The 27,225-nt window shown below is 45.4% G+C and overlaps 1 protein-coding gene across 4 annotated transcripts in view; it reads right to left on the minus strand.

The window, feature by feature from the left end:
- Afg3l2 (AFG3 like matrix AAA peptidase subunit 2) overlaps window positions 1-27,225 on the minus strand; it is a 133,583-nt gene that overhangs the window by 46,309 nt on the left and 60,049 nt on the right. For all 4 annotated transcript variants that reach the window (XM_065433513.1, XM_065433512.1, XM_065433515.1 and 1 more), the window contains 2 exons: window positions 19,145-19,321; window positions 1,229-1,331 (listed from right to left, as the gene is read on the minus strand). In XM_065433513.1, the coding sequence (XP_065289585.1) occupies window positions 1,229-1,331; window positions 19,145-19,321 (280 nt within the window). The remainder of the gene's footprint in view (window positions 1-1,228; window positions 1,332-19,144; window positions 19,322-27,225) is intronic.

Consider the following 27,225-nt stretch of genomic DNA (forward strand, 5'->3'; position numbering starts at 1 on the left):
TGGTGAGGTAAGGCATTTGCATTTCGCATACCGACATCTACCAATTATAATACGTTATCTATTTACAGCCAACGACCAATTTTTCAGACATGCCTGATTATTCAGACGCCCTTGAGGCCCCATCACATACCCCATAGAGCCAATGTATAAGAACAGCTGAAATTTTGGATGCTGAAACCCTTCCCTGTACAATTTTTCTAACTTCCTAACATGACCACAGATCCGAAATGACATTAAACGGTAGCAATTATGCTACTACTGCTGCCATTTTAATTGTCTCACACGGCGATCCGCTAGCAGCCGTAGTAGTTTTGCACTGTCATTAGGCATAGCTGTTTCGACTTTCAGTATGAAGCCTCCTGCTGTTCGGTGCAGTATTTTTTCATTTAAAAGATTCACCACTATCGGCAATGGCGGTCACTCTGCCTTCATCATCCTCACCAATGGTGTCAAAGTACAGAATGCATGGCAAGGGTCTTAAGCGTTGCCTAATGCCGGTTCCCGAAAGTCAGCTTCGCCGCAATACAGCGGTGTTGCACGGTCACGCATACGTAATGTATTGGGTTGAAGCATAACAAGAGTGCGAAGGGGCCACTGCCACGTGACATAAAATGTGTTCAATTATACACGCGCACACCAGCAGTATCCTGCCACAGTATGAGCACCTAGATGCCTAATAATTGCACTGGAAGACCTTTAAATTTATTTTTCGGACATTTTCACAGTCCCTAGGGGGTCAAAAAAATCGGACGTTGACTGTATTAGCCTCACACATACATCATAGCGCAATATACTAGAAATGTGTATCTTTTGAGGCTAACCATGGAGCATCTGTTTTCTGAGAACTGTTGTGATAATGGGCAGTTGCTGAATGACGAGTCATAATGATAAGTAACGAAAAGTCGCTGCCATATTGCTGCCGCCAAAATCTTCATAGATCCAACAACATTCAGGTCAAATGTTCAAATTGCAACTATTGAGTTTGAAAAAGAAAAGGAGACATTCTGTTGTACACACAAGCAGACAGTAATTACATGTGCATTTTGCCTGCATAGGTCAGAAAGGTTGGATTGAACTAACCTAGGAAAGGGGTACAAGACTGAACTCTCATTTAAAAACCTAATCTACTACCCTTTATGACAAACTAGGCTAAGGTTCTATAGTTGCAAGAATTCATTTGCTCGCTCACTTCACATGAAACAAAATACTAAATAAGTACACACTATACCTTTGGAATCTTGGCCCCAAGCTCAATATACTGCTGTGGATTCTTCAAGAAATTGACAAATTCCATAATCTCCACTTTTGCTTCTTCACAACCAGCAACATCTCTAAGTAGGGGCAAAGAAATCATAGCAGTAGCATGACCAAAACACAGCACAAGAAAGAAGTCTGCAACATTTTTCGCTTACAAGTTAATGTTGGACAAATATGCTCTCTACACACTTCCAAACCTTTACAATAAAATATGTACAGGACTCCTCAATGTCTGTGAACAAAGGTGGCACTGCAAAGGCACTGGCAAGAATAATAGGAAGGAAGCAGAAAGGTGTATGCAGGCAATGCAGTTGCCCATATTTAACATGGCGAGTGCTCACACAATTTAATTCTGTGATGGGGATAAGACTAGGCAAAACAAAAGGGAAAATGTATTTCGGTAACATATACAAAGAGAAGCCAAGATGGCGGAACAACAACCACATAAGCACTTCTTCAATCCTTGTCTTCATCCCCTTGCTTAAGCCTTCTCCAATGTACGGGAATGGCTTGTAACATATGACCCCTGCCAGTGGGAGTGCCGTCTCGGTGCTTAGGGAAGGGAAGGGTTGTTGTTGGAGAAGCAGGGCTTCAAACGGGCGACGTGCATGATATCACTAGATGGTACAGACGATGACGAGCTACCGTCCGCCGGGGCGATCTCATACATGACTCCACTGAGCTGGTAGAGGACCATATAAGGGCCAGAGCAGTGAGACAGAAGCTTCGAAGACAGGCCCACATGGTGGGATGGCGTCCAAAGAAGGACCAAAGAGCCTAGAGAGAAGTGAACAGGTCTGTGGTGGCTGTCATAGCAGGCCTTTTGGGATATCTGTGAGACAGAGAGACGATCCCGTGTAATCTGACAAGCTGTTTGAGCCCGAGCAGCAGCATTGTGGATGTACTCTGTGGGAACATAGGCATCTTATGGCAGGAAAATCTCAAAGGGCAGCATTGGTTGGCAGCCAAACAACAGGTAGAAAGGAGAAAAGCCGGCGGTGTCGTGGCGGGAAGAGTTGTACGTGAATGCCATAAAAGGCAAAGTTCTGTCCCAATCACGATGATCTGCGGAAACGTACATAGGAAGCATTGCAGTCAGCTTGCGATTAAGACGTTGGGTAAGTCCATTTGTTTGTGGATGGTAGGCTGTGGTTAGCTTCTGACATGTGGAGCAGTCATCTACAACTTTCGAAAGAAATGAACAACCCCAATCAGTAGGCAGCTGTCGTGGCATGCCATGGTGGACAATGATGTGATGAAGCAGAAAGTCTGCAACGTCAGTGGCACAGCTCATCGGCAGTACCCAGGTGATGGCATACTGTGTGGTGTAGTCAGTGGCCACGGCAATTCACTTGTTCCCCGCAAAAGAAGTCGGGAATGGTCCAACCAGGTCTAGCCCCACGTGGTAGAATGGGACGGTTGGGATAATGATAGGCTGAAGCGGACCGGCGGGTAACAAGAATGGGCGCTTGCTGCGCTGGCAAGACTCGCAAGTAGCAACATACTGACATGTAGAACGGTAAAGGCCTGGCCAAAAAAAAACAGACACCGCACTCATTCATATGTACGGGACATTCCAAGATGCCCAGCTGTTGGCGCACAGTGTAACAGAGGGATGTAGGAAGTACAAGCAGAAAGTCTGAGCCGTCAGAGTTAATATTGCGTCGGTAGACAATACCATCATGGAGCACAAACAGGTGGAGAGATGGGTCGTATTGGCGAAAGCGTAGTGGATTATGGAGCGCAAGTATGCATCATTCAGCTGTGCCTTCTGGATATCGTTAAAGTCAGAAATCGCGAGGACGCACACGTCGGCATCGTGGGCAGCGGAGTAGGGAGGATTCGCGGGATGAAGGGAGAGGCAGTCAGCATCCTGGTGCATTCGGCTGGACTTGTAACTGACATCAAAGGTGTACTCCTGAAACTTCAATGCTTAGCAACCAAGTCGTCCAGTGGGGTCTTTAAAGGACGACAACCAGCATAGTGCATGGTGGTCTGTGATGACCGAAAATGCATGGCCAAACAAGTATGGTCGAAATTTTACAACTGCCCAAACTAAAGCGAGGCATTCCCGTTCAGTGATCGAAAACTTGCGCTCTGAAGGGGAGAGGAGATGACTGGCATAAGTGATGACGCGGTCTTATCCTTGTTGCCTCCGAGTAAGGACAGCGCTGATGCCGCGTCCGCTAGCATTGGTGCGAACTTCAGTGGCCGCGGACAGGACAAAATGGGTCAAGATGGGTGGGGTGATAAGTAATGATAAGGCATCAGCTTGTTCAGGACCCCACGAAAATGATATGTCCTTCTTCAGGAGTTCTGTTAAGGGATGGGCTATGACAGCGAAATTCTTGACGAAGTGTCTAAAATAAGAACATAGGCCGACGAAGCTGCGGATGTCTTTGGTCGAATGTGGTACTGGAAAATTTTTCACGACACGAATTTTGTCGGGGTCAGGCTGTAGCCACGAGTACTGACAAGGTGGCTGAGCAGTGATTTCGTGACGGCCAAAACTGCATTTTGATGAGGTTAGCTGTAGGCCTGCTCGCCGGAAGACATCACGAACTGTCGACGGGTGTGTAAAGTGGCTGTTAAATGTCGGAGAAAAAATGATGACATCATCTAGATAACAAAGAGATGTGGACCTTTTGTAGCCACGGAGGAGAGAGTCCATCATCCTTTCAAACATTGCTGAGGCATTACACAAGCCAAATGGCGTCACCTTAAATTGAAGAAGTCCATCCGGTGTAACGAATGCGGTCTTTTAGCAGTCCAGGTCATCTACAGAAATCTGCCAGTATCCTGACTGTAGGTTGATGAAGGAGAAGTAGGTAGAACCCTGGAGACAGTCGAGAGCATCATCGATTCTCGGCAGAGGGTAATGTCTTTTGCAAGCATTGTTTAGACCTCGCGCTGAATTACTTGCCATTCAACATGGGACACATGATAAGGACGTCATCTAATGGGGCTGGTCTCTCCAGTATGGTTTCCAAACCTACACATATACAGTAAAATGTTCCCACATACATATCGCGGCATCTGCCCCTGGTGCGGCGACACACGCCCTACACTCTTTCACATCTCGTGGGGGTGCGAGGGCAAACCTCAACACTTAAAGACGCCTAGCACGTCATTTGAGCGGTGGGAGGTACAGCTGACCGGCGATACCCTGGCGGGACAAGAAGCTCTCGTCCAGCAAGTACGTCGAGCAGCCACGGCCAGTGGAGTCCTGGAATGAGGACCCCACCCACTCGACCTCAAGAGCAACCACCTCGGTGGTCCGAATAAATGTTTTTTCTCTCTCTCTCTCTCTCTCTCTCTCTCTCTCTCCAGTATGGATACAATGAGTGACGACAGATGTCTGGCCCAAAGAGCTGTCATCAAAGTCAAAGATGTCGCGATAAGACATCAACATGTGCTTGATATTGGCAGCCTGTGCTGGAAGGAGGTCAGGCGTGATCATCTTGGTAATATCACAATTGGCTGTATGGCTTGAGGTGGGGAAAGCAGTGGGGAGCGAAGGATCGCCGGCAACTAGTGTAGAAATGGCATATTCATTGACAGAAGAGACATTCGCCAGAGTCATGCCATTTGGGATAAGTTGCGTGCACCAGCTGAAGTTCAATATGGGAAGGGACGCGCGGTTATTAGAAACAGTGAGAATGGTATGGGGAACGGCTACATTTCTGGCCAATAGAACATCAGCAATGGGAGTCAGGACGTAATCGCCATCGGGAATAGAAGGGAGAGACCTCAGGTCCACATATGTAATGGATTGAGGTGCCAGACGGATGCAATCCACGGAAAAAACCCGGTTGACGGGTAGGCGGAGCATCACAGTAGCGAGGTAGGTCAAGATGAAGCAATCTAGTTCGGCAATCGATAAGGGCGGAGTGGGCAGGTAGAAAGTCCATGCCTAGGATGAGCTGATGGAAGCAGTGCTCGAGCACAGCAAGTAATGCAGTCGTACAGCAGCCGGCAATACTTATTCGTGTGGAGCATAAACCAAGGGCGGGAAGCGTTTCCCCGTCAGTGACTCTGATAAATGGTAACAGGGGTAGCAAGAGGACCTTCATAAGCCGACGGCGAAGCTCCGAATGCATTACCGGTATATGAGCCCCCGTGTCAAGAGAGCCGCGACAAGTGTACCGTCCACCTTAACATCAATGAAGTCGCGTCTAGTCAGCAATGTGGTCAGAGGATTTTGCAGACAAGTCTTCAATACAGCTTCACCTCCGGAAGCTGCATCGTCTAGTTTTCCGGAGGCAGGCATCTAATTGGCAATGGAGGGCGGTGGAATTGTGGAGAGCAAGATGATGGGCAACGAGATAACGGCGGATGGGACTGGTGGCCACGCGAAGACGGTAAATGACAGTGCGACATGGTTGGAGCGTAATCACTGTTGGCCTGAGGGGACTCGCGGTAAGGCTGGAAGCGGCCAGGATCAGTCTCGGGGCGACGGTTAGGTGCATAGGGCGCATGGGGCCAAGACCACTGGCTATTGCAATAGCGGACGACGTGACGAATCCGACGGAAATTAAAGCAAATGGCCTGTCGTCAACAGTCCTCCACACGGCCGGATCGCAGTGACGTAGCCTCTGGCCTTGGGCACAGGAACCTGGGAAATGATCAGTTGGGCGGGAGAAAGCGAAGGGGCACACATAGTCCAGGCCAGCATTCGATAGCTCCTGGCAAACGATGACTTGGACAAGTGGTATCATGGTAGCGCTGGACTCGCAGGCACGGGGGCACTGGGAAGCAGGAGATATAGCCTTAAGTTCCCGCCAATGATCTTTGTCATGTGTTGCGTGGTTAGCAGCAGCTGTAACGCAAATACGTCTTCGCATGACGATGTTGCTGCCATGTGGGGAAGTCGGGTGAACTGATGGGCAACACGTCGACTTTTGGTGTTTTCAAAACGCTTGCACTCATCAATGATAGCATCCACCATGTCACAGTACTTTAAGATTAACACTGAATGAATCATTTGCTATCCCTTCTAGGACGTGTCCCACTTTCTCATGCTCGGCCGTATATACCATCATCCACTTTGCGGCAAAGGGCCAGCACATCCTGTCCTGTATGTAAGACACGTAGGATTCCATCGATGTTTGGGCACGTGATGCTAGCTCCTCCTTCAAGGCGATCTTTCAACCAAGAGACTTACTAAAAAGAGCATGCATCTTTTCCTTGCAGGTGTCCCAGCTTCCACTTTTCTCTTCATGATTCTGGAACCTAACCCTTGCTGTCGCTTGAAGATAAAATAGGATGTAGGCCAACATGACCGTATCATCCCATCGGTTGTTCTTACTTGCACTTGTAGACCGCCAACCACTCTTCAATGTCGACATCATCAATTCCACAAAACGTGCCTAGGTCTATTGGCTGGGCAATGACAATCGTTGACGTTGCCACTGTTGCGGCAGGAACCGTCTCTTCCGTCATTGTGGGAAGAGCCAGATGTCGGCCGCTGCAGAGCTCCATTGCATCGAGTTGGTACCTCCACAGCTCCACCAAAAATTTGACGAGGATAAGACTAGGCAAAAAACAAGGGAAAATGTATTTAGCTAAAATATACAGAGAGAAGCCGAGATGGTGGAACAACAACCACACGAGTGCTTCTTCGATCCTCTTCATCCCCTTGCTTGCATCTTCTCCAATGTACATGGGAATGGCTTGTAACAATTCCAAAGCAATGCTTTTACTTCTGATACAACTTGTCATATGCATGACCAATAAAAATGCATAGCAGAAATGCAAGGATGTGTAAAAATAACTTCAGAGCAATGGAGGTCTTCAATAACAGTAGCAACAGACAGCTTCACTATGGCTTCATTACCGTAACTGTGAATTCAATGACTCAAAGTTCACAGTCTGTGGACCTTGAGTCAGTAATTCATTAGTCAAAGTGGTTTCCTTGGGCAAGAGTGCAACAAAACATTTCCTGTGCACAGTGTGCAATGTGCCTAAAGCAATAAAAAAAAAAAATTGGGTACGTAGGTGGCAATACATCGAGGCCAAGCAATGCTGAATCCACCATTGATGAAACATCAGCCAAGCAAGCAAAACTTAATTTTCTCTATTCAAGCCTATCTGAAGGTGTAAAAGACCAGCATTGCACTTTCACCACTGCTCAACCCTGCATATAATATAAAAGAGTGTTTTCAACTGTATGGACACACCCCCAAATGTAAAGACTTTTGAGCAATTCTTTGTCCAATAGTGAAATCTAGCCATCTTTCCTAGAAGAACATTTCACACTCCCGACATTACCAAGACATGTGACCAAGGGTGTCTTGTTCATTGATCCATTATGACGACATTACCAAGACATGTGACCAAGGGGTGTCTTGTTCATTGATCCATTATGACGCTTTGAAAAGTTGCCGTTATATCTAGACATAATGTCAATGAATACAGTCTGAAATATGTAGTGTGATCAAAATCTGGTCATTATAACCTATAGATCATTATGTGTGGAATTGTTAAAATAGACTTGACTGTACTTTCACTTAGTATCTCAAAGATTTTTTGCTTTATTATATCTCCTTCAGGCATCATGTGCACAATAGCAAATGCCAAGACAGTGCATCAAAAGCAAAAGCACTAATGTCAATGACATTTAGAACATTACGCATACTTCTTGGAACACTTCCGATTCCGCCTGTGCTGCAAGTTTGAATAAAACATGTAAAGTGTTATAGTAAAACAAGTTTGATGGTAGTGGGCTGGGTGTTTACGCTTGGTGTCACTGTGTTGTCATGTAGCAAGTTCACTACTTTCACTGTTCTTTCGACATTCTGTAAACTTGACAAAACTCCGTGAAGAAATTAAAATTCTTAATCTCTTCAGCAGCTATATGTTTTCATGATCTTGAAGATACAAGAACTGTGGTGAAACCAAATTTTTTTAATGGACAGACTTATTTGGCACAAGAAGGAGATATGAAAACAAGGATAATTCAACAAGAAGAAATATATGATAAAAGTATGCAGTGCACCATAACCTTTCTGCAATTTGTTCCTATTTATTTATTTATTTATTTATTTATTTATTTATTTATTTATTTATTTATTTATTTATTTATTGATAGCTTATGTAAGGATGCACAGGGACTTGTCGTGAGGTCCTTCTTGATATTCACGAAAAAAGGTAGCACTGCTGTGTACCCCTACACGGTATTCATATCATTTTGCTGTGCAGTAGCTTTTCTCGGTGTTTAAGAATTGGATAATAAGCAAAATGTGCGATTTACAACTGTTTTCCAAGGAACCATTGCAGGTCTGACAATGGTTTCATTATATACACAACCTCACAATTCCACTGAAATGCTACGCCAGGTAACAGTTGCATATCACAAGCACATATGTGTTTGTGCTGCCAATTGATTGATCAATTGAGTTATTATTTTAATATCCCAAAACAACACTGGAGCTATAAGAAAATCCTAGCTTTAGGTATATTGAGTCAGCTCTGCAATAGCCAACTGCTCAGTACACGTTGGCAGATGCAACATTGAATAAGCTCCCAATAAACATTCAAGAGCTCACTCAGGCTACACTTATTGAACCAAAAAAGGAGCATGCATCAGCCACTCCAGTGTCAGCCATTCTTCCATGCTAAGGTCATCAAAATAAAAACCTAACACATCACACATCCATTTATGCAGCATGTTTATGCTATGCAAAATAAAGCACTGAGATGTCCTCTCACCAAACATCCCCATTGTAACGACATATGATTTCAAGAACATACATGCATTCATAACACCCAACTTTTGACTTTTTCTAAAATAAACCGTTTTGACCTGTTTGCACTGTTTTTATGTTAATACTTTATTCTTGTATCCACACTGCATTCATGTTTCTGGTGCTTAATGGTATTCCTCTTTGTCTTTGCTACGGTGTTAGAATTTCACCAGTGTTTTTCTGCGTTTTTATGTCTGCTGGACTGTGCCATGGTGGTGTTATGCAAATCTCTGCTACTGAGTTTAAAGACCCTCATGCTGAGGGTTTTTAGGGGTACTGTAGATAAAGAAATATAAACAAATGTGAACACAGATTTAAAAACAGTGCACAGCTGCACTGTAAAAATTAATGTAACATAAAAATAAAATAGCAAACACAGTATGCAGCACACAGCTTGCAATGCACAATACGGACAAGAAGCAATATCTAGTATTTGGCAAGAAAATACAGCTGAATTATAATATGAAGGCATGCAGATATTTTTAATGCGTAGATGTCAACATAATGAATCCATTAGCTTTTTTTTATTTCACACAATTAACCAGAAGTGCTTCAGTTACATTGGCTTTATTACGAGCTGCCATTAGCATTCGAGATTTATGTAGTTAATGGCTGGGTTCCCTCTGTTGTCAGCCAATGAGATTTTTCGCAATACCTATTACAGCATCTGTCTCAAAAAACGTGAAGGATTAGATAAAACTTTCAAAGTAGGGGTCAAATACGAAATAGTAGATTTCAATATGAATCAAGAAGAAAACCTGAATATTGAATCCAATATGAAAAATTTTAACACAAACTTAAATACTTACAGATAATGTGCACATGCAATAAAGGCAGCTGCTGCAAATGCTGGTGAGTCTACTCTCATTACAGAACTTTAGCATGCCAGGTATTCGGAATACGCAAGGGTATTTGCGTAATACCAGTTTACTGGACGCTGGTAGCAACATCTTGTGACGCTTCATCTGACCACAATGCCCCATAAAGACATTTTCATTCCATGAATGTTCTTGTCAAAAAGACTACAGATTTAAAAAGGCAACATCCTCACAATTACACCACTTTCAAAAATTTACACCAGCAGCGAAATAGAACACACTTGGCTACTATATTAGCTCTGTGTTTGACTCATTGAGCTCTGTGCCAGCAATTCAGCCACTTATGTTTGAGCCTCCACTGGCCCAGTAATCCACCTGCATATATACCAGAACACCGGACACGCTAAAACTCTCTATCGCGTAAAAAGTATGCTACCAGCTGTCAATCTCTTTGTTACCTAGGAATAAACATGTGCAGTATAGTCTAAGCTGATTAAAGAGAACACCAAGTTAGTATGCCAACATCGATTTCAGCTCAGTTCTCATATGAAGGCCTGGAAGATATTCTCTTTATCGGTGCCATGTTTACCCAATGCTTCCCATTATGCTTTTGTACATCATGTACAGTCAACCACAAATGTTTATGAGCTACGGGATCTGAGAAAAAGCTGTATATCTCCACAGCCTCACAATGCAGCCTGGTATTTGTACTTCCAGCCTCTGCTAGTATATGCAAGCAACATTTTTATGTACAGTTTCACTGGCTACTGTTACAGGCTGCTTGGAAATTCAACATTTTTCGAAATCCTGAGGTCCATAGAATTTTTTTTTGTTGGCTATACCTCTTCACATCATGCAATGCTTCACCTCATCATGCCTGCTCAAATTTCTGGAATTTCTGTCAAGCTCGATTTTTCGAACATGTGCACACAATACAGCAAATATATCCATTGCATCAGTGCACAGGAAACAGACAAAAAAAAAACATTTCTTTCTGTGTGGGTTGTTTAGCAATGGCACCAATTCCATCTTTGTAATCCTCACCAATGTCTCCGGAGCGCGGAAAGCACAGCAAACATAGTGCCGGTTACCGAAAGTCCACTTCGCCCTGTTAGATATGGACCTGTTTCCTGCGATTACTTCGAGTTCCCCAGACCACATCGGATGGCAGCACAGCTAATTGAGGAATGCAGAAGCAGGAAAGTGCATTCCAGAGAAGCGGCCGAGCAAACAAGTTTAAGGCAACAAGTTTACGTGCCAACAAGTTCGTGCGCCGCCGGGATTAGCAGGTGGGCATCCGACAATGGAGCAGGTGCAGCCCTCCCCTTCTCCTCGTTCGAAGTGCATTGCCAGTCTGCGAGGCAAGACCGCAGCAAGCCGCCAGGTGTGACACCACGACACGGGCGCCTACCATTGGCTGAAAGTGGCGTCATTGGAGTGGACTCTCCCAATGGTCAAACATGACGTGACTTGCAGTGCTCGAAGGGTTTATAAGAAGCCTTCCAGAGAGACCTGGGATTCTGGGATATGCCCTGATTCCCTGATTCACCTCTCTCGAACTTCTTGCCGCGGGCCGCAGCGTCCGAGTTGCTGCCGGCCCGTAATGACTGTACGACTGTTACTTGTCGCTCACCTCCTTGTATATAATGTAGAATAAATCCCTCCCAAGTTTGGGTTCTCCATCCCGAAGCCCGTCCTCCAACCCCTACATCTGGTGGCAGCGGTGGGATCGCCTCCGAATGCATCAGCTGGTGGCAGCGCTACGGATAAACCTTCGTCGAGAGAGATCCTAAGAAACTGGGAGTAGCGAAGAAGGAGCGAGCCTTCGACCCAGGGAGTCCGCAGGAACCGGCAACAGCGGACAAATGAACCGGATGGCAGGGTGCTGCAACCGTAAGTGAGCGCGTGGTTTTTTTCCTTATGATTCGCCAGACTCAAAGGTTGTGTGTTCAATTTTGATAGTTCTGGGAATCGGGAGTTTGATGCACTGTGTATTTGCACAAATTAATTAAGGAAAACAGTTTTAACCACCTGTCGGGGCAGCTGCCATGGATCTTAGAAGGTTGACGAGGTTAGACTTGTTGTTGGTGTGCGACGATTTGGGAGTTGAGGCGGACGAACGGATGGAAACGCCAGCTATCATAAAGGCGATTAATGATAGTGGCAATGATGACAAAAGCATTGCGCTTGCTTGGGAAGTGATACAGGAGCCACGGGAGCGTGTGCGTCGTGTACGTTTGCGAGCGCGTCGTGAACTTAGGAGTGAGCTTAAGCGTGAAGAACGCGAGAATGAACGGAAGCAGGAGCTTCAAGAACTTACTCTTAGGTGTCAGCGTCACGAACGTGAGAAGGCACGCGAACGTGAGAATCAACGTAAGCTTGAGCAAGAGGAAAAGTATGAGAGAGAGAAGGCAGCACTGATCAAAGAGATACAGTATTGTGATCAGTTATTGGCACAGAGACAACGGCTGTCTGAGAATTCTGTAGGTAGTACAGAGCGAAAGAATGAGGAAGTGTCTAGCGGACTTTCGCCAAAAGCCGACGAGAAGTGTAGTGCCTGTGAGATTGGCTGCCGATTCATAAGTGAAGGGAAAAGGCTAGCTGCTAACGATGCCTTAGTGGCAACAGAGGCCGTTAAAGGCCGCAAGGAGAGCGACGAGGTGCTGTGCCAACAGATGACTGTAGAGACAGCTAGGCCAGCTGCGAACAAATTGGCACAGTTACCGCGTGTGTGCGTCGCTGTTAATGTTAGCGAGGTTGCTAGCAAAGGAAAGGGTACTTCTGACCCGACAGAAGCGAGCACCCATGCAGAGCCAGATGTGCGTGCAGAAGTGAAGTGCGAGCTGGACGATGCAGTTGAGAATAGTTCTCGGGATGGCGAGCTCCGTAGCTCACGAGAGAACAACTGCATTGTTCAGGGATCGGTGCGGCTCTCCGCCAGTCTAGATAGCCTAGATAGCCTAGATAGGGATGATTCCGTTGTTAATCATTCGGACTGTGCGCGTGAGACAGCGATCGATACCGACGGGCTGTGTGTCGATGCACAGCGTGCGCTGGGCAATGTAGTAGAGGGCAGTTCGCAAGAGTGCGAGTTGTCTAACTCAAGTAAAGCCTGCTGCATTGTGCCAGAGTCGGTTGGGCTGTCCGCCAGTGGAGGCAAAGTGAGAGTAGATTTAAATGTAAATCACTCAGACTGCGCGGGTAAGAGGCCGATCCGGGCCGACGAAATGTGTACCGGCCAGCACGAGGCACGAGAAGGCTACATGAAAGCGAGTGCAAAGACAAAGCGCCTTAAAAAGAAGCGCGGTAAAAACCGAAAGTCGGTAATTAATGTAGCGCCGCCAAAGATGGCGAGAAACCCAAAAGGGCTGGGCGCGAGGAAGAAGGTGCGGTCGTCTAGGACGATGTTGACGCATCCTAAACGTTCGAGCCACAGGTCAAAGGGGGACCGCGAAGAATGTTCTGCACGGACGCGGACAAAGGGCACGAGGCAGTTAAGCTCCTCGTCGTTCCGTAGTTCTTTTCACAGCTCAGCGTGCAGTTCGAAGAAACGCAAGGTGGCAGGACGAGGCCAGGTGGGGAGTGGCGACGCGGTCAGTCAAGTTCGTGTTGAAAGCGGGGCGCCGGGACGCAAATTGGCAGGAGACCATAACGTCTTGGGGGAGCTGATAGTGAATCAGCCCTTTTGTTGTCTCTCGGCAGCCAGAGTAGCTTTGAAACTTCGCCCACCGCGGGTCAGGCTGAAAGTATGAGTCAGTCGTAAGCAATCGGGAACGGGAGGCCAAGAGCGCTTCCGTAGAAATGAAGTGTTTGTTTTTTATTTTTGAGCATCGGAAAATTTCGCGATTTGAGACTAGAGTTTCTTTCAATGTGTAAGGTTTGAGCTTTGTTTATGTTTTGGTTTGAGAAAGCTCTGAGATTTGAAAGATGCGTTTTATGTAAACATGTAGTCTCGCGAGATGCTCATTAATAAGTAGATAGGCTTTTTTTGTGTGTGTGTGAGTAACCTGAAGGTCAAGGTTATTGTTGAGAGGCCTATCGTAACGCGCGTGTGTTTTACTTAACCTTCTTTCTTTTTAAGTTTTTGAATTTTGTAAGGTTAAGCGCGTAGATTTTCAGTGAGTGCATGATTTGCACTGAGAAGCGTTCTTAGTTCCATTAGCGCATGTCCTGTGTGGACGGAAGAAAGCAGATTTATGACTGGGTTGCTCGTGTGTGTTAGGGCAGCCGTATTCTGACTTCTCTGATAAGTATGCGTGGAACGAGTTATTAAGACGCATTATTTTAAGGGTTCTGCGGAGTGTCTAAGGCCCGCAAGTTTAATTGTTCGTTTATCTCACGTGTCCTGTAGGACTTTCAGGAAAAAAACGTGAGTAAGCGTAAATGAAAAGTTTGCCTACAATGCAAGTACGCGTTCTGTTTAGTGACCACAAGGCTGGTGCACTTGTGATTACGTACTTGTGAGGTTGACCAGATTGATCAGTGGCACCAATACGTGCGATAAGTACGCCACTGCGATAGATTGGAAACATGCTGTTCGTGTAGTTAGGCCACTTAAGGGGGGACGCGGGTCTTGAAACGGCAAAAAATCACAAAAAAGTCGATTTTCGGAAAAGTGCATTTTCGCTACGTTTATACATTCGAGAATCCCTCCGCGAAATCTAGAAGGTAAATTTAATCGGAAAATAATAAAAAATCGCGCTTAAAGGGGCCAGGGTGAACGCGAAATCAGCAAAATTTGGTCAAAAATGTTCAAACTTCGCGCCGTCACCATTTGCGCACGCGGTGGCCGATGGCCGCCATCTTGGGCTTGTTTTGAAGCTGTTTTCTTTGTGCGCATTTTGCACCAGTTCAAAATGGCGTCGGTGAAGGGAAACCGACGCTATCGCGTCATTTCTGGAGGATGCGTCCGTGCCGCCGATTGGCCAAAGCGCGCACACCCCCGCGCGCCTCGCTCCTATTGGTCCGGTGCTCGTCGGCGCGCGCTCGACCGCTCTCGCGTCTCGCTACGTTTGTTTATCTCTGGTTTCATCGCGCCGCCGTCTACGCTTGTTCAGCCGCTTGCTTCGCGAAGTTTGATAAGATGCTCATTTCGCTGCCCGGATGGCAGGAAAAGATTGTCGTCTCAAGGCTACTACGCGTCAAGCGGCTGTGCAATGCGCGACGGAAGGCGGCTAGGCCTGTCATACTCGCGGAGTTGCCGGTTGCTGGTCTGCCTGGACATTCTACCGGATCGAGTTCCGAGCTGCAAACTGGCGCGTATAGCGTCAACACTTCGTCCGCCCACGCCACGCGTGTTGGCACAGATCGTGCAGGCACCGTTTCCTTCACGACTGAAGAAAGTAGCGAGCGCGCAGCGAGCGCCGGAAAACGTCCGGAGCGCCGGACCTTCGAAGTGCTAACTCCAGCAAGAAGCGAGAAGCCTCTTTGAGCGCATGGAAGCTGGCCAAAAAACGGCAAAAAGATAGGATGTATCCAGATTATGCCCCTGGTGAATTTCCTTGAGATTTTATTGGTATGTTCTCAATAAAGATGTTGCAGAATGTTTTCCCTTGATTTCTCAAAACAACAATTCCGACAGACTTCCAATTTTGGAGGTAAAATAGCTTCTGTCCTATTTCAGCTATCAACATAATTTTTTTTTTGCCAGAAAGATAAATGTATGCAGTAAGCAATATGCACCTTTTCAAAGCAGCACTCTTCACAAAAAGTTTTTGAAATGGGTCACATGCTTGACATGTCAAGATGGCATTTTTTTTCTCACAACTTTGATGAGCTCTAACTCTTGCTCAGATTAGCCTAGAACATTGAATAATACCTTATGGCACTCCCTGAACACCCTAGATAGTCTTTATACTCAAATTACTGTGTTAGGGTTTTCTGTTTAGATGCTAATTTTCCTCCAAACAAAGGACTCAGCTTATACAATGCATTTTAGAGTATATCAGAAACTACTTATCCTTTGGCAAAATTAATTATATTTTTAGAATCTGCATATTAAAATACACAATGTGTGAAAATTTCGTTCAGATCTGCCCACAAATAAAAAAGTTGTATTTCAAGTGTAGCCTCCCCCCTTAATGTCCCAACTATGCCTCTACAAATTATTATGGCGCAATTCCTACTCGAAGTATTAAAAAAACGGCAATTTAGAAACGTCGGTGAGCCGAAATTGAACGCCAAGCGCGAGGGTTTGCCTCATTTTCAAGCTGCCGTAGCTCCGCGCGACGCGAACCGATCGGCGCCATCTTGGTCTCGTTTGAAAGCTGGTTTCCCGCTCTCCATTCTGGCGCCCCTCGGCACGCTGTAGACCCTCGTGCAGCGGAGCGATCGGCAACCCAGGCACCCGTTCTCAAGCGCGAAATCGTCGCGAGACAGCCGCTGATTGGGTGAAACGGGCGCCTCCCCGAGGCGCAGCCCTCTGATTGGCCGTGACGCCTGCCGCGGCCCCGCGGCCGCGTTGTTCGACTCCTTCGCGTCGTCTGCTTTCGCCGGCGCGCACGTCATTTTTCGCATTCATCTTTGTTTCCTAGTATTTTTCGTTCTGCCTTTTTCTTTATCGTTCTTGTAGATATTTTGGCTATTGAGTCGCTTCTTTTAACCAAGAATTTCTTGCTTTTGCGTGCCTGGTGTCGTTGTTCCGCGTGTCACGATGGCGCGAGACGCGCGCTTGAAAGCAAGCACGCGAAAAGCAGTCAGCAAAAAGAGGCGCGCATGGAATAAGCGCGCACATCGTCGAGAACTACAGCTTCGGTGATGCCGCAAGCTGCTGTGCCCTTGGTGGATGCGGCTGGACTGAGCTCGCCAACAACAGCTTCGCCGGTGGACGCGGCTGGACAGTGCCGATCGGTGTCAACTTCGGTGTTACCGCAAGTCTCTGCAGTGCCGGTGGATGCGCCTGGACTAAGCCCGTCGAAAATGCTAACTTTTGAGACGCTGCAAGTCGCTTCGGATTCCGTGTCGTCGAAAGCGGCCGAGCCGGCTGAGCTAAGCCTAACGTCGACTTCGGCGTTTCCGCACGCCGCTTCGGTGCCGACGGACGCGGCTGAACCGAGCTCGCGTGCTCAACGCTTCGACACGGTGTTTTGCGCGGAGTGCGCGGGGCGTGAAAAGTACGCAGACAACATTAAAACTTCATTGGCGAAGAAGTCCGCGACTTCCCGCAAGTTCGAGCTAATGAACGTCGGCGCAGCTAGTGAAGACGACTTTCTGAGCTTTTTTTTTTTTTTGTCAAGTGCCAATGCAATACAGAGGTTTTCACAATCTTTACATGAACAGATTTCTGTGAGTTTGGTGTTATTGTGTTCAGTAATGACTGGGCTGCATGCTAAAGCATTAAATTTTTCCATGTGATAGGTAAACAAAAGTGGCAGAGTAAGCAAAACTTTGAATGCAATTTTCTCAGCTTTGCTTTTTCGATCAAATGCCTTTGCCTTACAGGACTTTTCATAGTGTTTGCATCAATTGATTTTATTGAATTAGGTATCATTTTTTTCAGTAAAACCTCAGCTACATCCTAAAGCTTTCCATTTTTCATTAAACCCAATAGGCTAGCAATTAGGTCAGATGTAAGCTAATTACTCCTGCATTGTTTTTTTCTTCCTACTTTGTTATTCATTCACGACCTCTATGATCACTTTTTAAAAATTTCTTTAGCTTTAGGATGTGCAGTGGGCCCTTGGAAATGAAAGCTATTCTTTGAAACTAGTTTCTTTAATTAAGAAATTATCATAATGGCCCGTAAGAAAAGACCTATGTGGGATCAATTATTTTGCAATGTCTTCATTTCTAGAAGAGATATATAAAATCTGAATATATATTTGGGATCAGCATTCAAAGATATATCTGCATGCCAATTTTCAGGAAGATATGTTAAGAAATAAAAAAAAAGTTTTCAAGACCCTCATCCCCCCTTAAGTTATGTTCGGCTGTTTTCATTTGTTGTTTGCATCGTCAGCGACCCTTTTGTTTTGCAACAACAATAGTACTCTGGTCTTGTCGGCAATCGAGGAGGAATGGATAGCTGTTTGGAAGGGTGGTTGGAACTGTTGTCAAAATTGGGGAACTAAAAGATCAGGGTTCATTTTGACTCAGTAATAGCCTGGCGAGTCGGGGGTGAAGAGCCTGCGCTTACACGTGGGGCAGCGCTGTGTTGTTTGGTTTGTTTGACGTTTGTTTTCCGGGGCCCAGGATCCCGAGGGTTGTCAAACGAGGCTCGACCCCAGTACCCGAAGCTTCTATCAGCGTTCCTCATGGCCAGCGAATTGAGTTCACCGGCCATTCAGAACTACCGGGGCGAGGACGAGCTGTTAGATATGGACCTGTTTCCTGCGATTACTTCGAGTTCCCCAGACCACATCGGATGGCAGCACAGCTAATTGAGGAATGCAGAAGCAGGAAAGTGCATTCCAGAGAAGCGGCCGAGCAAACAAGTTTAAGGCAACAAGTTTACGTGCCAACAAGTTCGTGCGCCGCCGGGATTAGCAGGTGGGCATCCGACAATGGAGCAGGTGCAGCCCTCCCCTTCTCCTCGTTCGAAGTGCATTGCCAGTCTGCGAGGCAAGACCGCAGCAAGCCGCCAGGTGTGACACCACGACACGGGCGCCTACCATTGGCTGAAAGTGGCGTCATTGGAGTGGACTCTCCCAATGGTCAAACATGACGTGACTTGCAGTGCTCGAAGGGTTTATAAGAAGCCTTCCAGAGAGACCTGGGATTCTGGGATATGCCCTGATTCCCTGATTCACCTCTCTCGAACTTCTTGCCGCGGGCCGCAGCGTCCGAGTTGCTGCCGGCCCGTAATGACTGTACGACTGTTACTTGTCGCTCACCTCCTTGTATATAATGTAGAATAAATCCCTCCCAAGTTTGGGTTCTCCATCCCGAAGCCCGTCCTCCAACCCCTACAGCCCCTGTACAGCAGTCTTACACGGTAAAGCATACCATAAGTTCCAAGGGGCAGTTGTCACGGGACACGTTTCCTTTTATTATGCACGCATGCATCCGCCGCCTCCTATCATAGTATGAGCACCGATACGCCTAATAACTGATCGTAAATTGTAAATATGTGTGAACAAATCTTGTGCAACTTCCCACTCATATGTTGGCTCAGTGCACATGCGCCACTGCAGGTAAGTCCTCCATTCAATTAGCTTCCTTTCTCTCAAACTTTTTTTTAATTCAAACAAATTTTCAGGTCCCCTTGAGTTCAAATTATCAAGATTTGACAGTATAATGTTTGCCCCTTTATTTCCCACAAAGGCACAAAAGGCCCAATTTTTGTGTCTCGCAATGCGCCATTGTAAGTTCAGGTGTGAAACTCACTTGAATTTGACTCCTATGTCATTGGGATTAATCAGCTTAGCTGTTGTCTCCCCCATGCCAAAGATGCCACCTCCTCTTCTTGCCCCACCGCCCCCCATGAACCCTGCAGATCGTCGCATTGTCCAAAAGAGGAAGCCAAATAGGAGCAGCGTTGGCAGGATACCAATAATGCTCGACCTGGAAGAGAAAACCACTTTGTACTGCCATGCTTTTCCTTTCAGCTACGGTGACTTCAGCTTTCAGCACTAAGAGCCAATACAGTTTTCACTGCATGGCAAAAAATTCCAACTGCAGTGAAACTACATTTTCCTGTACTTAATTATAACATCAACAAGCAGCTAATTGTCATTTTAATGCATTTATTAACTCACTTTTCATTGCACGGCAGAAAATTCGAACTGCAATGAAACCACATTTTCCTGCACTTAATTGTAGCATTTATGCTCTCTGCAAATAAGCAGCTGTTCAATTCTCATTTATTGCATTTATAACTCAGTTCTCAAGTAAAAACACTCGACCGTGACCCTGAAAGTGAATAGGCATGTAAGATGAGAACAAGGCAATTATATGAGAGACCAAAAGAAGTTGTACATTTTTTTTTCCCATAATTTTATATAGCATTGCACATGCATCATCCAAAGCACAAAACTAAAATTGGTTTCACCAAATCACAGGAAGTTTACCCGAAAAAAAAAAAGATATGCTGATCCCCCACCCTGAGAGAATCAGCTTAAGCGAAGCTTTCATTGGTGTTTGCAAAGAAAGCAGTTCTTGTTTAGAAAACCATTTGCAAATGAAGAGCACATGATCAAGTTAGACACATTTTCAGTGGGAAATGTCTCCCTCAATTTAAGCTTATCCCACTCCAACATGCAGATTTCACGCATGACAATGAAGGAATGACAATGGCATGATGACAAAGGAATTACAACAACTTGATGACTTCAGAATGATGTCGACTGTGGAACGACTACAAAATTATTACGGCGGCATGACAACAGAACGACAATGACAACATGACGATGGAATTACAACCATGGCTTAATGATGAAGGCATGATGACAACAGCGTGGCAAAGAGAAATTACGATGGCATGAAGGTGACAACATAATGACAAAGACTACACGATAACAAGAGATTGACGACTGCACAAAGATGACACAATGACAACAGTAAGACGATGACTGCATGGGCTACAAAGGAATGATAACAATGATGGAATGACGATGACGAAGAATGAAAACACCAAAGTAACAGTGAAATGATGATGACAACGTGACAACAACAGCATGTTTGTGTTGGAGGTTATGTCTTAGCATATGTACATTGCCTGCCACCCTGGGCCACCTCAGTTTGTACTATATCCGGTATACAGGTTTGACCTATCTCCGGAACCTGCCCATTGTGCAATACAGCCAGAGCCATCAGTCACAAAGTGGGAGGAAAAAGTCAAAGCTCAAAGAAAGCTGCACTTAAAGTTTTTAAAAGTATACCAGGCAAAAGCACAGCCTTCCCAAGAAAGTGTATTTTCTAAATTTCAATGTCATGCCACAAGCAAACTAATAGCCATGAAAATAAAATGTTTCATGCCACTAGTAACGAAAAGTAAGATAAATTATGGTATGGTGCCTTGACAAAGCAGATTACCTAAAAGAAATATAAAATGTGGTGCATTTTGGAAATATCCCCAACTTCATTATTTCTTATCTTTTGTTTTACACCATAGCATCTACAAATTTGCCACATACATAAATAACTCGATATGTCACAAAGAGATACCCCAATTTCCACTGGCCAAGCAGCAAAAGAAACTTTTTTAAATTCCCTACTTATGTCAATTTGCTAAGGTTACTTTTGCTCACAAATAAATAAAGCACTTAAATTCTCCTAAAATCTGGCATGTAACTCCTCTGCAACAGTAAAAAGAATATAAAAACATGTTGCATCACTCTCTTTCTGACAAAATTATAGTCAAACTATTGTGTTTACATGGGGTGGGAATGCCCAATCATTTTGTAGCATTATTTGGAGCAGATGAAATTTCATTTTGAAGCAGATTGGTGCAGACAAATTCTGATTTGGGAGCAGTTTTTAGCACATATATCTTATTTTTGTAGCTGTCTCGCATATGCAAATTTTAATTTAGAGCATTATTATAACTGAGGAGGGTAACAGTCAAAAAGCCTTGCATTTTGCAGCATTAAATAAGTGAAGAGCAGCTTAAAGATATTTTTTATACTATTTTTGTATTAAGTGCTGGTGAAGCCACTAGAGGTGTATTCCATGAGAAGTTGTGAAGAAGCTGGAGTTAGTGAACATCACAGTGGTTTCAGACATATGACAGTACCAACTAGCTTAAACCAAGATTCTCCTCGTGCATGACTTTGCTTTGCCACTCACTGGACTCACTAGAAGCACCTAGGGATCTGGAGTTCACATTGAGTGATTGGGTGTAAGCACCCTCAATCAGCTAAAGTGAGTGCCATTCTTCTGTTCTTGGTCGCTCCTTTTCCTTACTGCCTTACATTGTCGCTCACCCTCTCTGTTTGCACATTTTTGAATACACTGTGCCAAACTGCAATTGATGCAATATCAGAATTCACGATAACTGTAGATCGTGACGCTGCACACCGCGATCAAGTGCAACTGTCATGAGGTTGGTGTAAGTCAAAGCAAAACTAAACAAAACAAGATGTGCAACCAGCATGCGTGAATGCTCATGCATATTTTTGTGGTAACAAGTGCACAAGCATTAGTTTTTCAGGGGACAAATTTGGTGCGGCTGTTTGTGCCACTGGCAGCCAGAATGCGAAAGTTACTTTTACATGTGCTCCGAGACCAATGACACAACACCCTGCACCACGCCAGCGATCTTCCGCCGACACCTCCCAAAGCCAAAGCCGTCAAGGGTGTTCTGGCACAGCACAGCGCAATTTCAATCATTTTTCTGCTTTCGGCGCAATTTCATGCAGCAATTTGCTGGTGTATCAAAATGGTGTTATTGGCAAAGTGTTCCCACCCCTGGTTAACTTATTAGTAAATTTTAAAAAAAGCATTTCATGCAAAGAAAAATGTTTCCTTCTAATCTAACTCCTAGGTACCGAGAGGGTGCTGAACAGGAAGTATTATTCAAACAATTGATTTCAGATATACTGCATTTTCCAGATCATAAGTGGCACTTCTGTATAAGCCGTACGCCCTACTTTACGCATGTTTCGAAGAAACAATTAGTATATTAGTTGCACCGGTACATAATATGCACTTATTTTAACTCAGTCACCATAATTAAATGATACATGCATGTACACTCATGGCAAAATGCTGAACTTGCCCATTTCAGGATACTAAGTTTTCATAAACAAAGTTTTTAAATTACTGCAGAAAAAAAAATCAACCACTACTCCTCTTAGGCGCAGTAAACCACCCGCTGTGGTTGCTTAGTGGCTACAGTGTTGGGCTGCTAAGCACGAGGTCGTGGGATCAAATCCTGGCCACGGCGGCCGCATTTTGGGCGAAATGCAAGAACACCCATGTACTTAGATTTTTGTGGACGTTAAAGAACCCCAGGTGGTCCAAATTATTCTGGCGTCCCCCACTATGGCGTGCCTCATAATCAGATAGTGGTTTTGGCACATAAAATCCCACAATTTTTTTTTAGGTGCATTAAACCAATATTTATTGCACTTTACTCGAAGCGATTGAAAGCCTTCGTCCTTCACACACTGCAAAAACTTCAGTTGCTTCAGCTGGCAGCATCACTGGGTAACCATCGGCCTGAACAAGCTTGAACACACCCATACAGAAAGTGAAATGGTGACCGGAAGCCAGAAGCACTGCGACTTCTCGCACAGACAATTGATGACGATAATAAAGTAGTGCTTCTTTCTGTAACCTGTATATCTCAGGTGCCACAACATACCAGTAAGGAATAAGAACACTGTCCAGGTACTTATTGTGTCAGTTCCGTGGGTTTAACTTTTACTATAACAGCAAGCTATAGCATGACCTCCGATCATGGAGGCGACGCTGGTAGCCTTCATTGGTGCTGCCATACTGCTGCCTCTGCGCTGCCTACACGACGAGCCCTAGGAGCCAACATCTGTACCAACAATCGCTCCCCTGTTGATACAAGACTCATTCAGTTTCTTTAAGAATGCTGCCACACACGGATTTTTGTACTCGCGTAAAGAAAAAAAATTAAAGCCGGTTCCACGCTTGTGAAATCTGAGGAAACAGCGGAGCTGTGGTTCTCCTGTGTTTCCCTTGTGATTTTCTTTTGTGTATCTGTTCTTTTCTTGTGGTTATCTGTTCCTGTCTGTTTTTTTCTTGTGAGTATCTATTCGGTTATTGAGTAATTATTGGTTTCATGTGATTATCCTCTCAATTTATTGCTAATGTTTATTACTCCGATCTTGTCATTTATCATCTGTATCGTTGCGTTGAGCTAGGATCTGCAGTTCATGTTTCCTAGGCAAACACAGGAGAACCCCCAACACTTCGACAAGCGTGTGCTGACGTTCTAGCCGTTCAGCGTCTGCTGTTTCCGGAGCAGGCACGGGCTGAAGTTCACCGGCGAGCACACTGAGACCTCCTAACCGTTCGGCATCCATGGCGCGAAAGGCCGCCTGACGGGCGCACTCTCTCTTATATACCCCTTTCCTCTCCCCTCCTCCTCTCCCACCACATGGCGCACACTGATAATCTGTGGGCCCAGCAGGGAACCTTCACCTTGCGGACGCTCGCTGTGGTGGTGGCACTATCTGTCAGCCCAGTGGGCAACCTTCGCCTGGCGTGACAGACGCACACTGACAACCACGCTCAACAGACATTGTGAGCCCCTAAACAGCTCCGCTGTTAAAAGAACAATGCACATATTGGTTACGCCAGCACATATGGTTTTATGCATAGTAATACAAGTCACACCAGCAAAAATATTTTTAAAAATTTGGCTTACACACTGGAAAATGATACCCTGACCTTGACGTAGACTTTCTCAAGCCTGGGACTACAGTCAATGCTCATTACAACAAACCGATATAATCCAGCGAGACATGTCCTCTCTATCCAAAGTTAGAACTGCAGTATGTTGAGAAATGGTAGAACTTTGCATATACCACCATTTATGTTTGAATAATTGGAACCTGGACGTGATCGCAAGAATGATGAAAATAAAAAGTAAACAAATAAATACAACAGATTTACCCGATAACTGTAAAACAGACTAGCAGCACAGCACCTTCCTCTTTACTGTTTTCCGGATGCTGGCTGCCAACAAATGGCAGTCTTCCCACATATAGCCAAAATTTTCCTGTAGACAAAAAAAAAAACTAGAAAAATGGGTTCAAGCAATATTTCTGCTGTTGCAGTCAGCTCCTTGCCGTACCAGCCAACTGGCCCAAGCCTGTCACTACAGCCGATGACACAAACATTCGATACAACAGTTGATGGAATAAATTTATATGTTACTTTTATCCTTCTGGAAATGCAGCAGCCACTGTCAAGCCTGTAACATGAATGAGAGCTGCAATATGAGGCAAGTTTAATCTGCTTTTCATGGCGTGACGGCGCATGCGGCCTGCCCTAGCATATTAGTCGCGAAACGTTTTGGAAGGGTTGCGCACGTCGCTGCGCGCCGGAAAGTCCCCCAAAAAAAGAAATTGCTCGGACGCGCACTGCTGCAAACACTCATGCCGGGTACCCCATGTACCGCATTGAAACTCTACTGGTAGCTCGACGTCAGAGCAGTGATGAAGACATGCGTAGCGTAAGACTGCAACTCCACTTTAAAATAGGAAGCGGCCAGAGCTTCGTCTGAGTTGTCCGGACTGCACCGTGAGCCAGGTAGTTGCCACATTTCATTCATGGCTAGCAAATTTAACAAAAACCCGTGCATTACACTTGGATGACAGTTAAATACACCACACTGTTGATGAAATCTTCTTGCAACGTCAGTCCTCACTTGCCGGTGGTGGCAGCGCGTGCTGGACTTCACGTACTAGTAAGGCGCAGTAACACTGGGTCGATAGAAGACCGACAAGATGCCCACACCAACTATTGACCGACTATTGTGAGTCACCGAAACCATTTTATCATACCACGCTGACAACGACACAACCGACGAGCGCGAGTTGTACTGCCACAAGCTTTCTTGTCAACGGCACCGGCAAAATCAGCATGCCGACTATCGTTCAACCAAACCCCGCGCAATCGTCCGTCAAACCGACAACACGATAGCGACAGTGTCTTCACTTGTATAATTAATTGTGCTCAAAGTGAGCCAAACACGCCTACCAAGTTGAAATGCATGAGCTTCAATTTTCTCAAGCCATACCCATGAAGTTTGAGCCATTTTAAGTCACTTAGACTGCAATGACCAAAAAAGGAAAGATGGAATGACGTTCAGCCATCATGAGTAAAACTTTGGCACATGTATTTCATTCGTATGACGTGCAGAACGCGCATGTGTCAGCTCAAAAACTGAGGCATCAGCTTCTCCAAGTCAAGGACAAACTCAAGAAAGAAAAATTTCCTAGTGTGGCGCACTTGATTCCTTGCACTGACTGCCCGCCTGTGTATATCAGCCAATCAGGTGAATATGAACGAAGTACGCAATCACCAAAGGGACGTCAGAAACCGGCACACAGATCAAAATGCACTTGCTGAGCACTCAACAATATATACCACACATAACATAAACTAGGCAGAGGCACGTGTGAATGCACACGAAAAGGACAGAAAGTCGCGGCTCTATCTCGAATCATTGATCATCCAGACGACAGCACATACACTTAATCGCAATGACGGAGACTTGCCTCCAATCTATGCAAGATGCAGGGTCTGCTCATGCATCGTACTTAAAGAACGATGCAAAATCGTTTTGCCTCATAGTGAACGAGGCTCCCGTGGGGGAGCCGAAACGTCATTCCATCTTTCCCTTTTTGGTCAGTGCCATCTAATTTTCATCAAGTCTGAGCCAATCTCGATCCTGTTCAGCGAAGATTAAGCCTGGCACCGTCGAGTTTGCGTACCCGCTACCAGCAGACCTGAACTGAAATGTAAGCATTTAGGTCGAACGAAACTGCTTTTATAGTTCTGTTCTGGCCTTAGCGATTTGAAATCAACTACACTTGCCTTCGCACAGCGCGTACACAATAAGCCGCAAGCGGTCACACAGCACTGTGCTAGCATCTGTATGTCACCGTACGCTGACGGTCGCATTCACTACGTATATGGGTGGGTCGGTACATGTTGCTTTTCCAACACATTTCTCAATTTCAGAGATGCACTGTTTGCCTCTGCGTCAAACAGCAAACATGAGATGGTGCATTCGGTATACAGCAGCATAAACAACCACCTCGCTCAGTTATATCAACATCGTGTGAGCGACGGCATCTGCGCATTTTCACAAGCGGACAACACGGCCTATAAATGAGCACTTATGCGAGCAGTTTTCTCTAATAATGCTTTATGGCACGCGCAAACTGTAAGTATGATGGAGTTAAAGAAAATCAAGAATCAGTAATAAATTTACTGTAATAATTTACCAGTAATCAGTAATAATTTACCTTGTGCTGGGCAAGATACTCCATTACGCAGAACGTTGTGTGGCTCGGCGCGGTGTCATGGTGCAGCCGCCAATTGTTGGCGATGGCTGGGCGGACACGAACAATGCGTTTTTGAAGTCTTTTGAGGACTTCTACGTAAAAAAAGCTGCATTAACTGTTTGTCCGGGCCGTACGAACTCTTTGTGGATGACTCCCTGTCAATCAAAAAAGCACATGAGCATGGACTTTCCCTTGGATTTGCTCATTCGTGCTTTCTTGGAGCATGGGGAAGAAGGGGTGTGCCGTTCTGAGCTCTGCTGCTTGCTCTCCGGGTCGTAATCAAACACCCACGTCTCATCACCGGTCATTGCATTGTCCAAAAAGTCGGGGTCCTCCTTCACATGATGAAGAAGATCCTGGCAGATCGCTTTCCGGTTGGCCTTTTGCTCCTCTGACAACACTCGCGGCACAAACTTCACGCACATTTTTTAACTTCACGCACACTTTTTTCATGGTTAAGTTTTCTGTCATGATCTC

This window comes from Dermacentor albipictus, chromosome 1 (assembly GCF_038994185.2).
Source record: "Dermacentor albipictus isolate Rhodes 1998 colony chromosome 1, USDA_Dalb.pri_finalv2, whole genome shotgun sequence".
NCBI lineage: Eukaryota > Metazoa > Arthropoda > Arachnida > Ixodida > Ixodidae > Dermacentor > Dermacentor albipictus.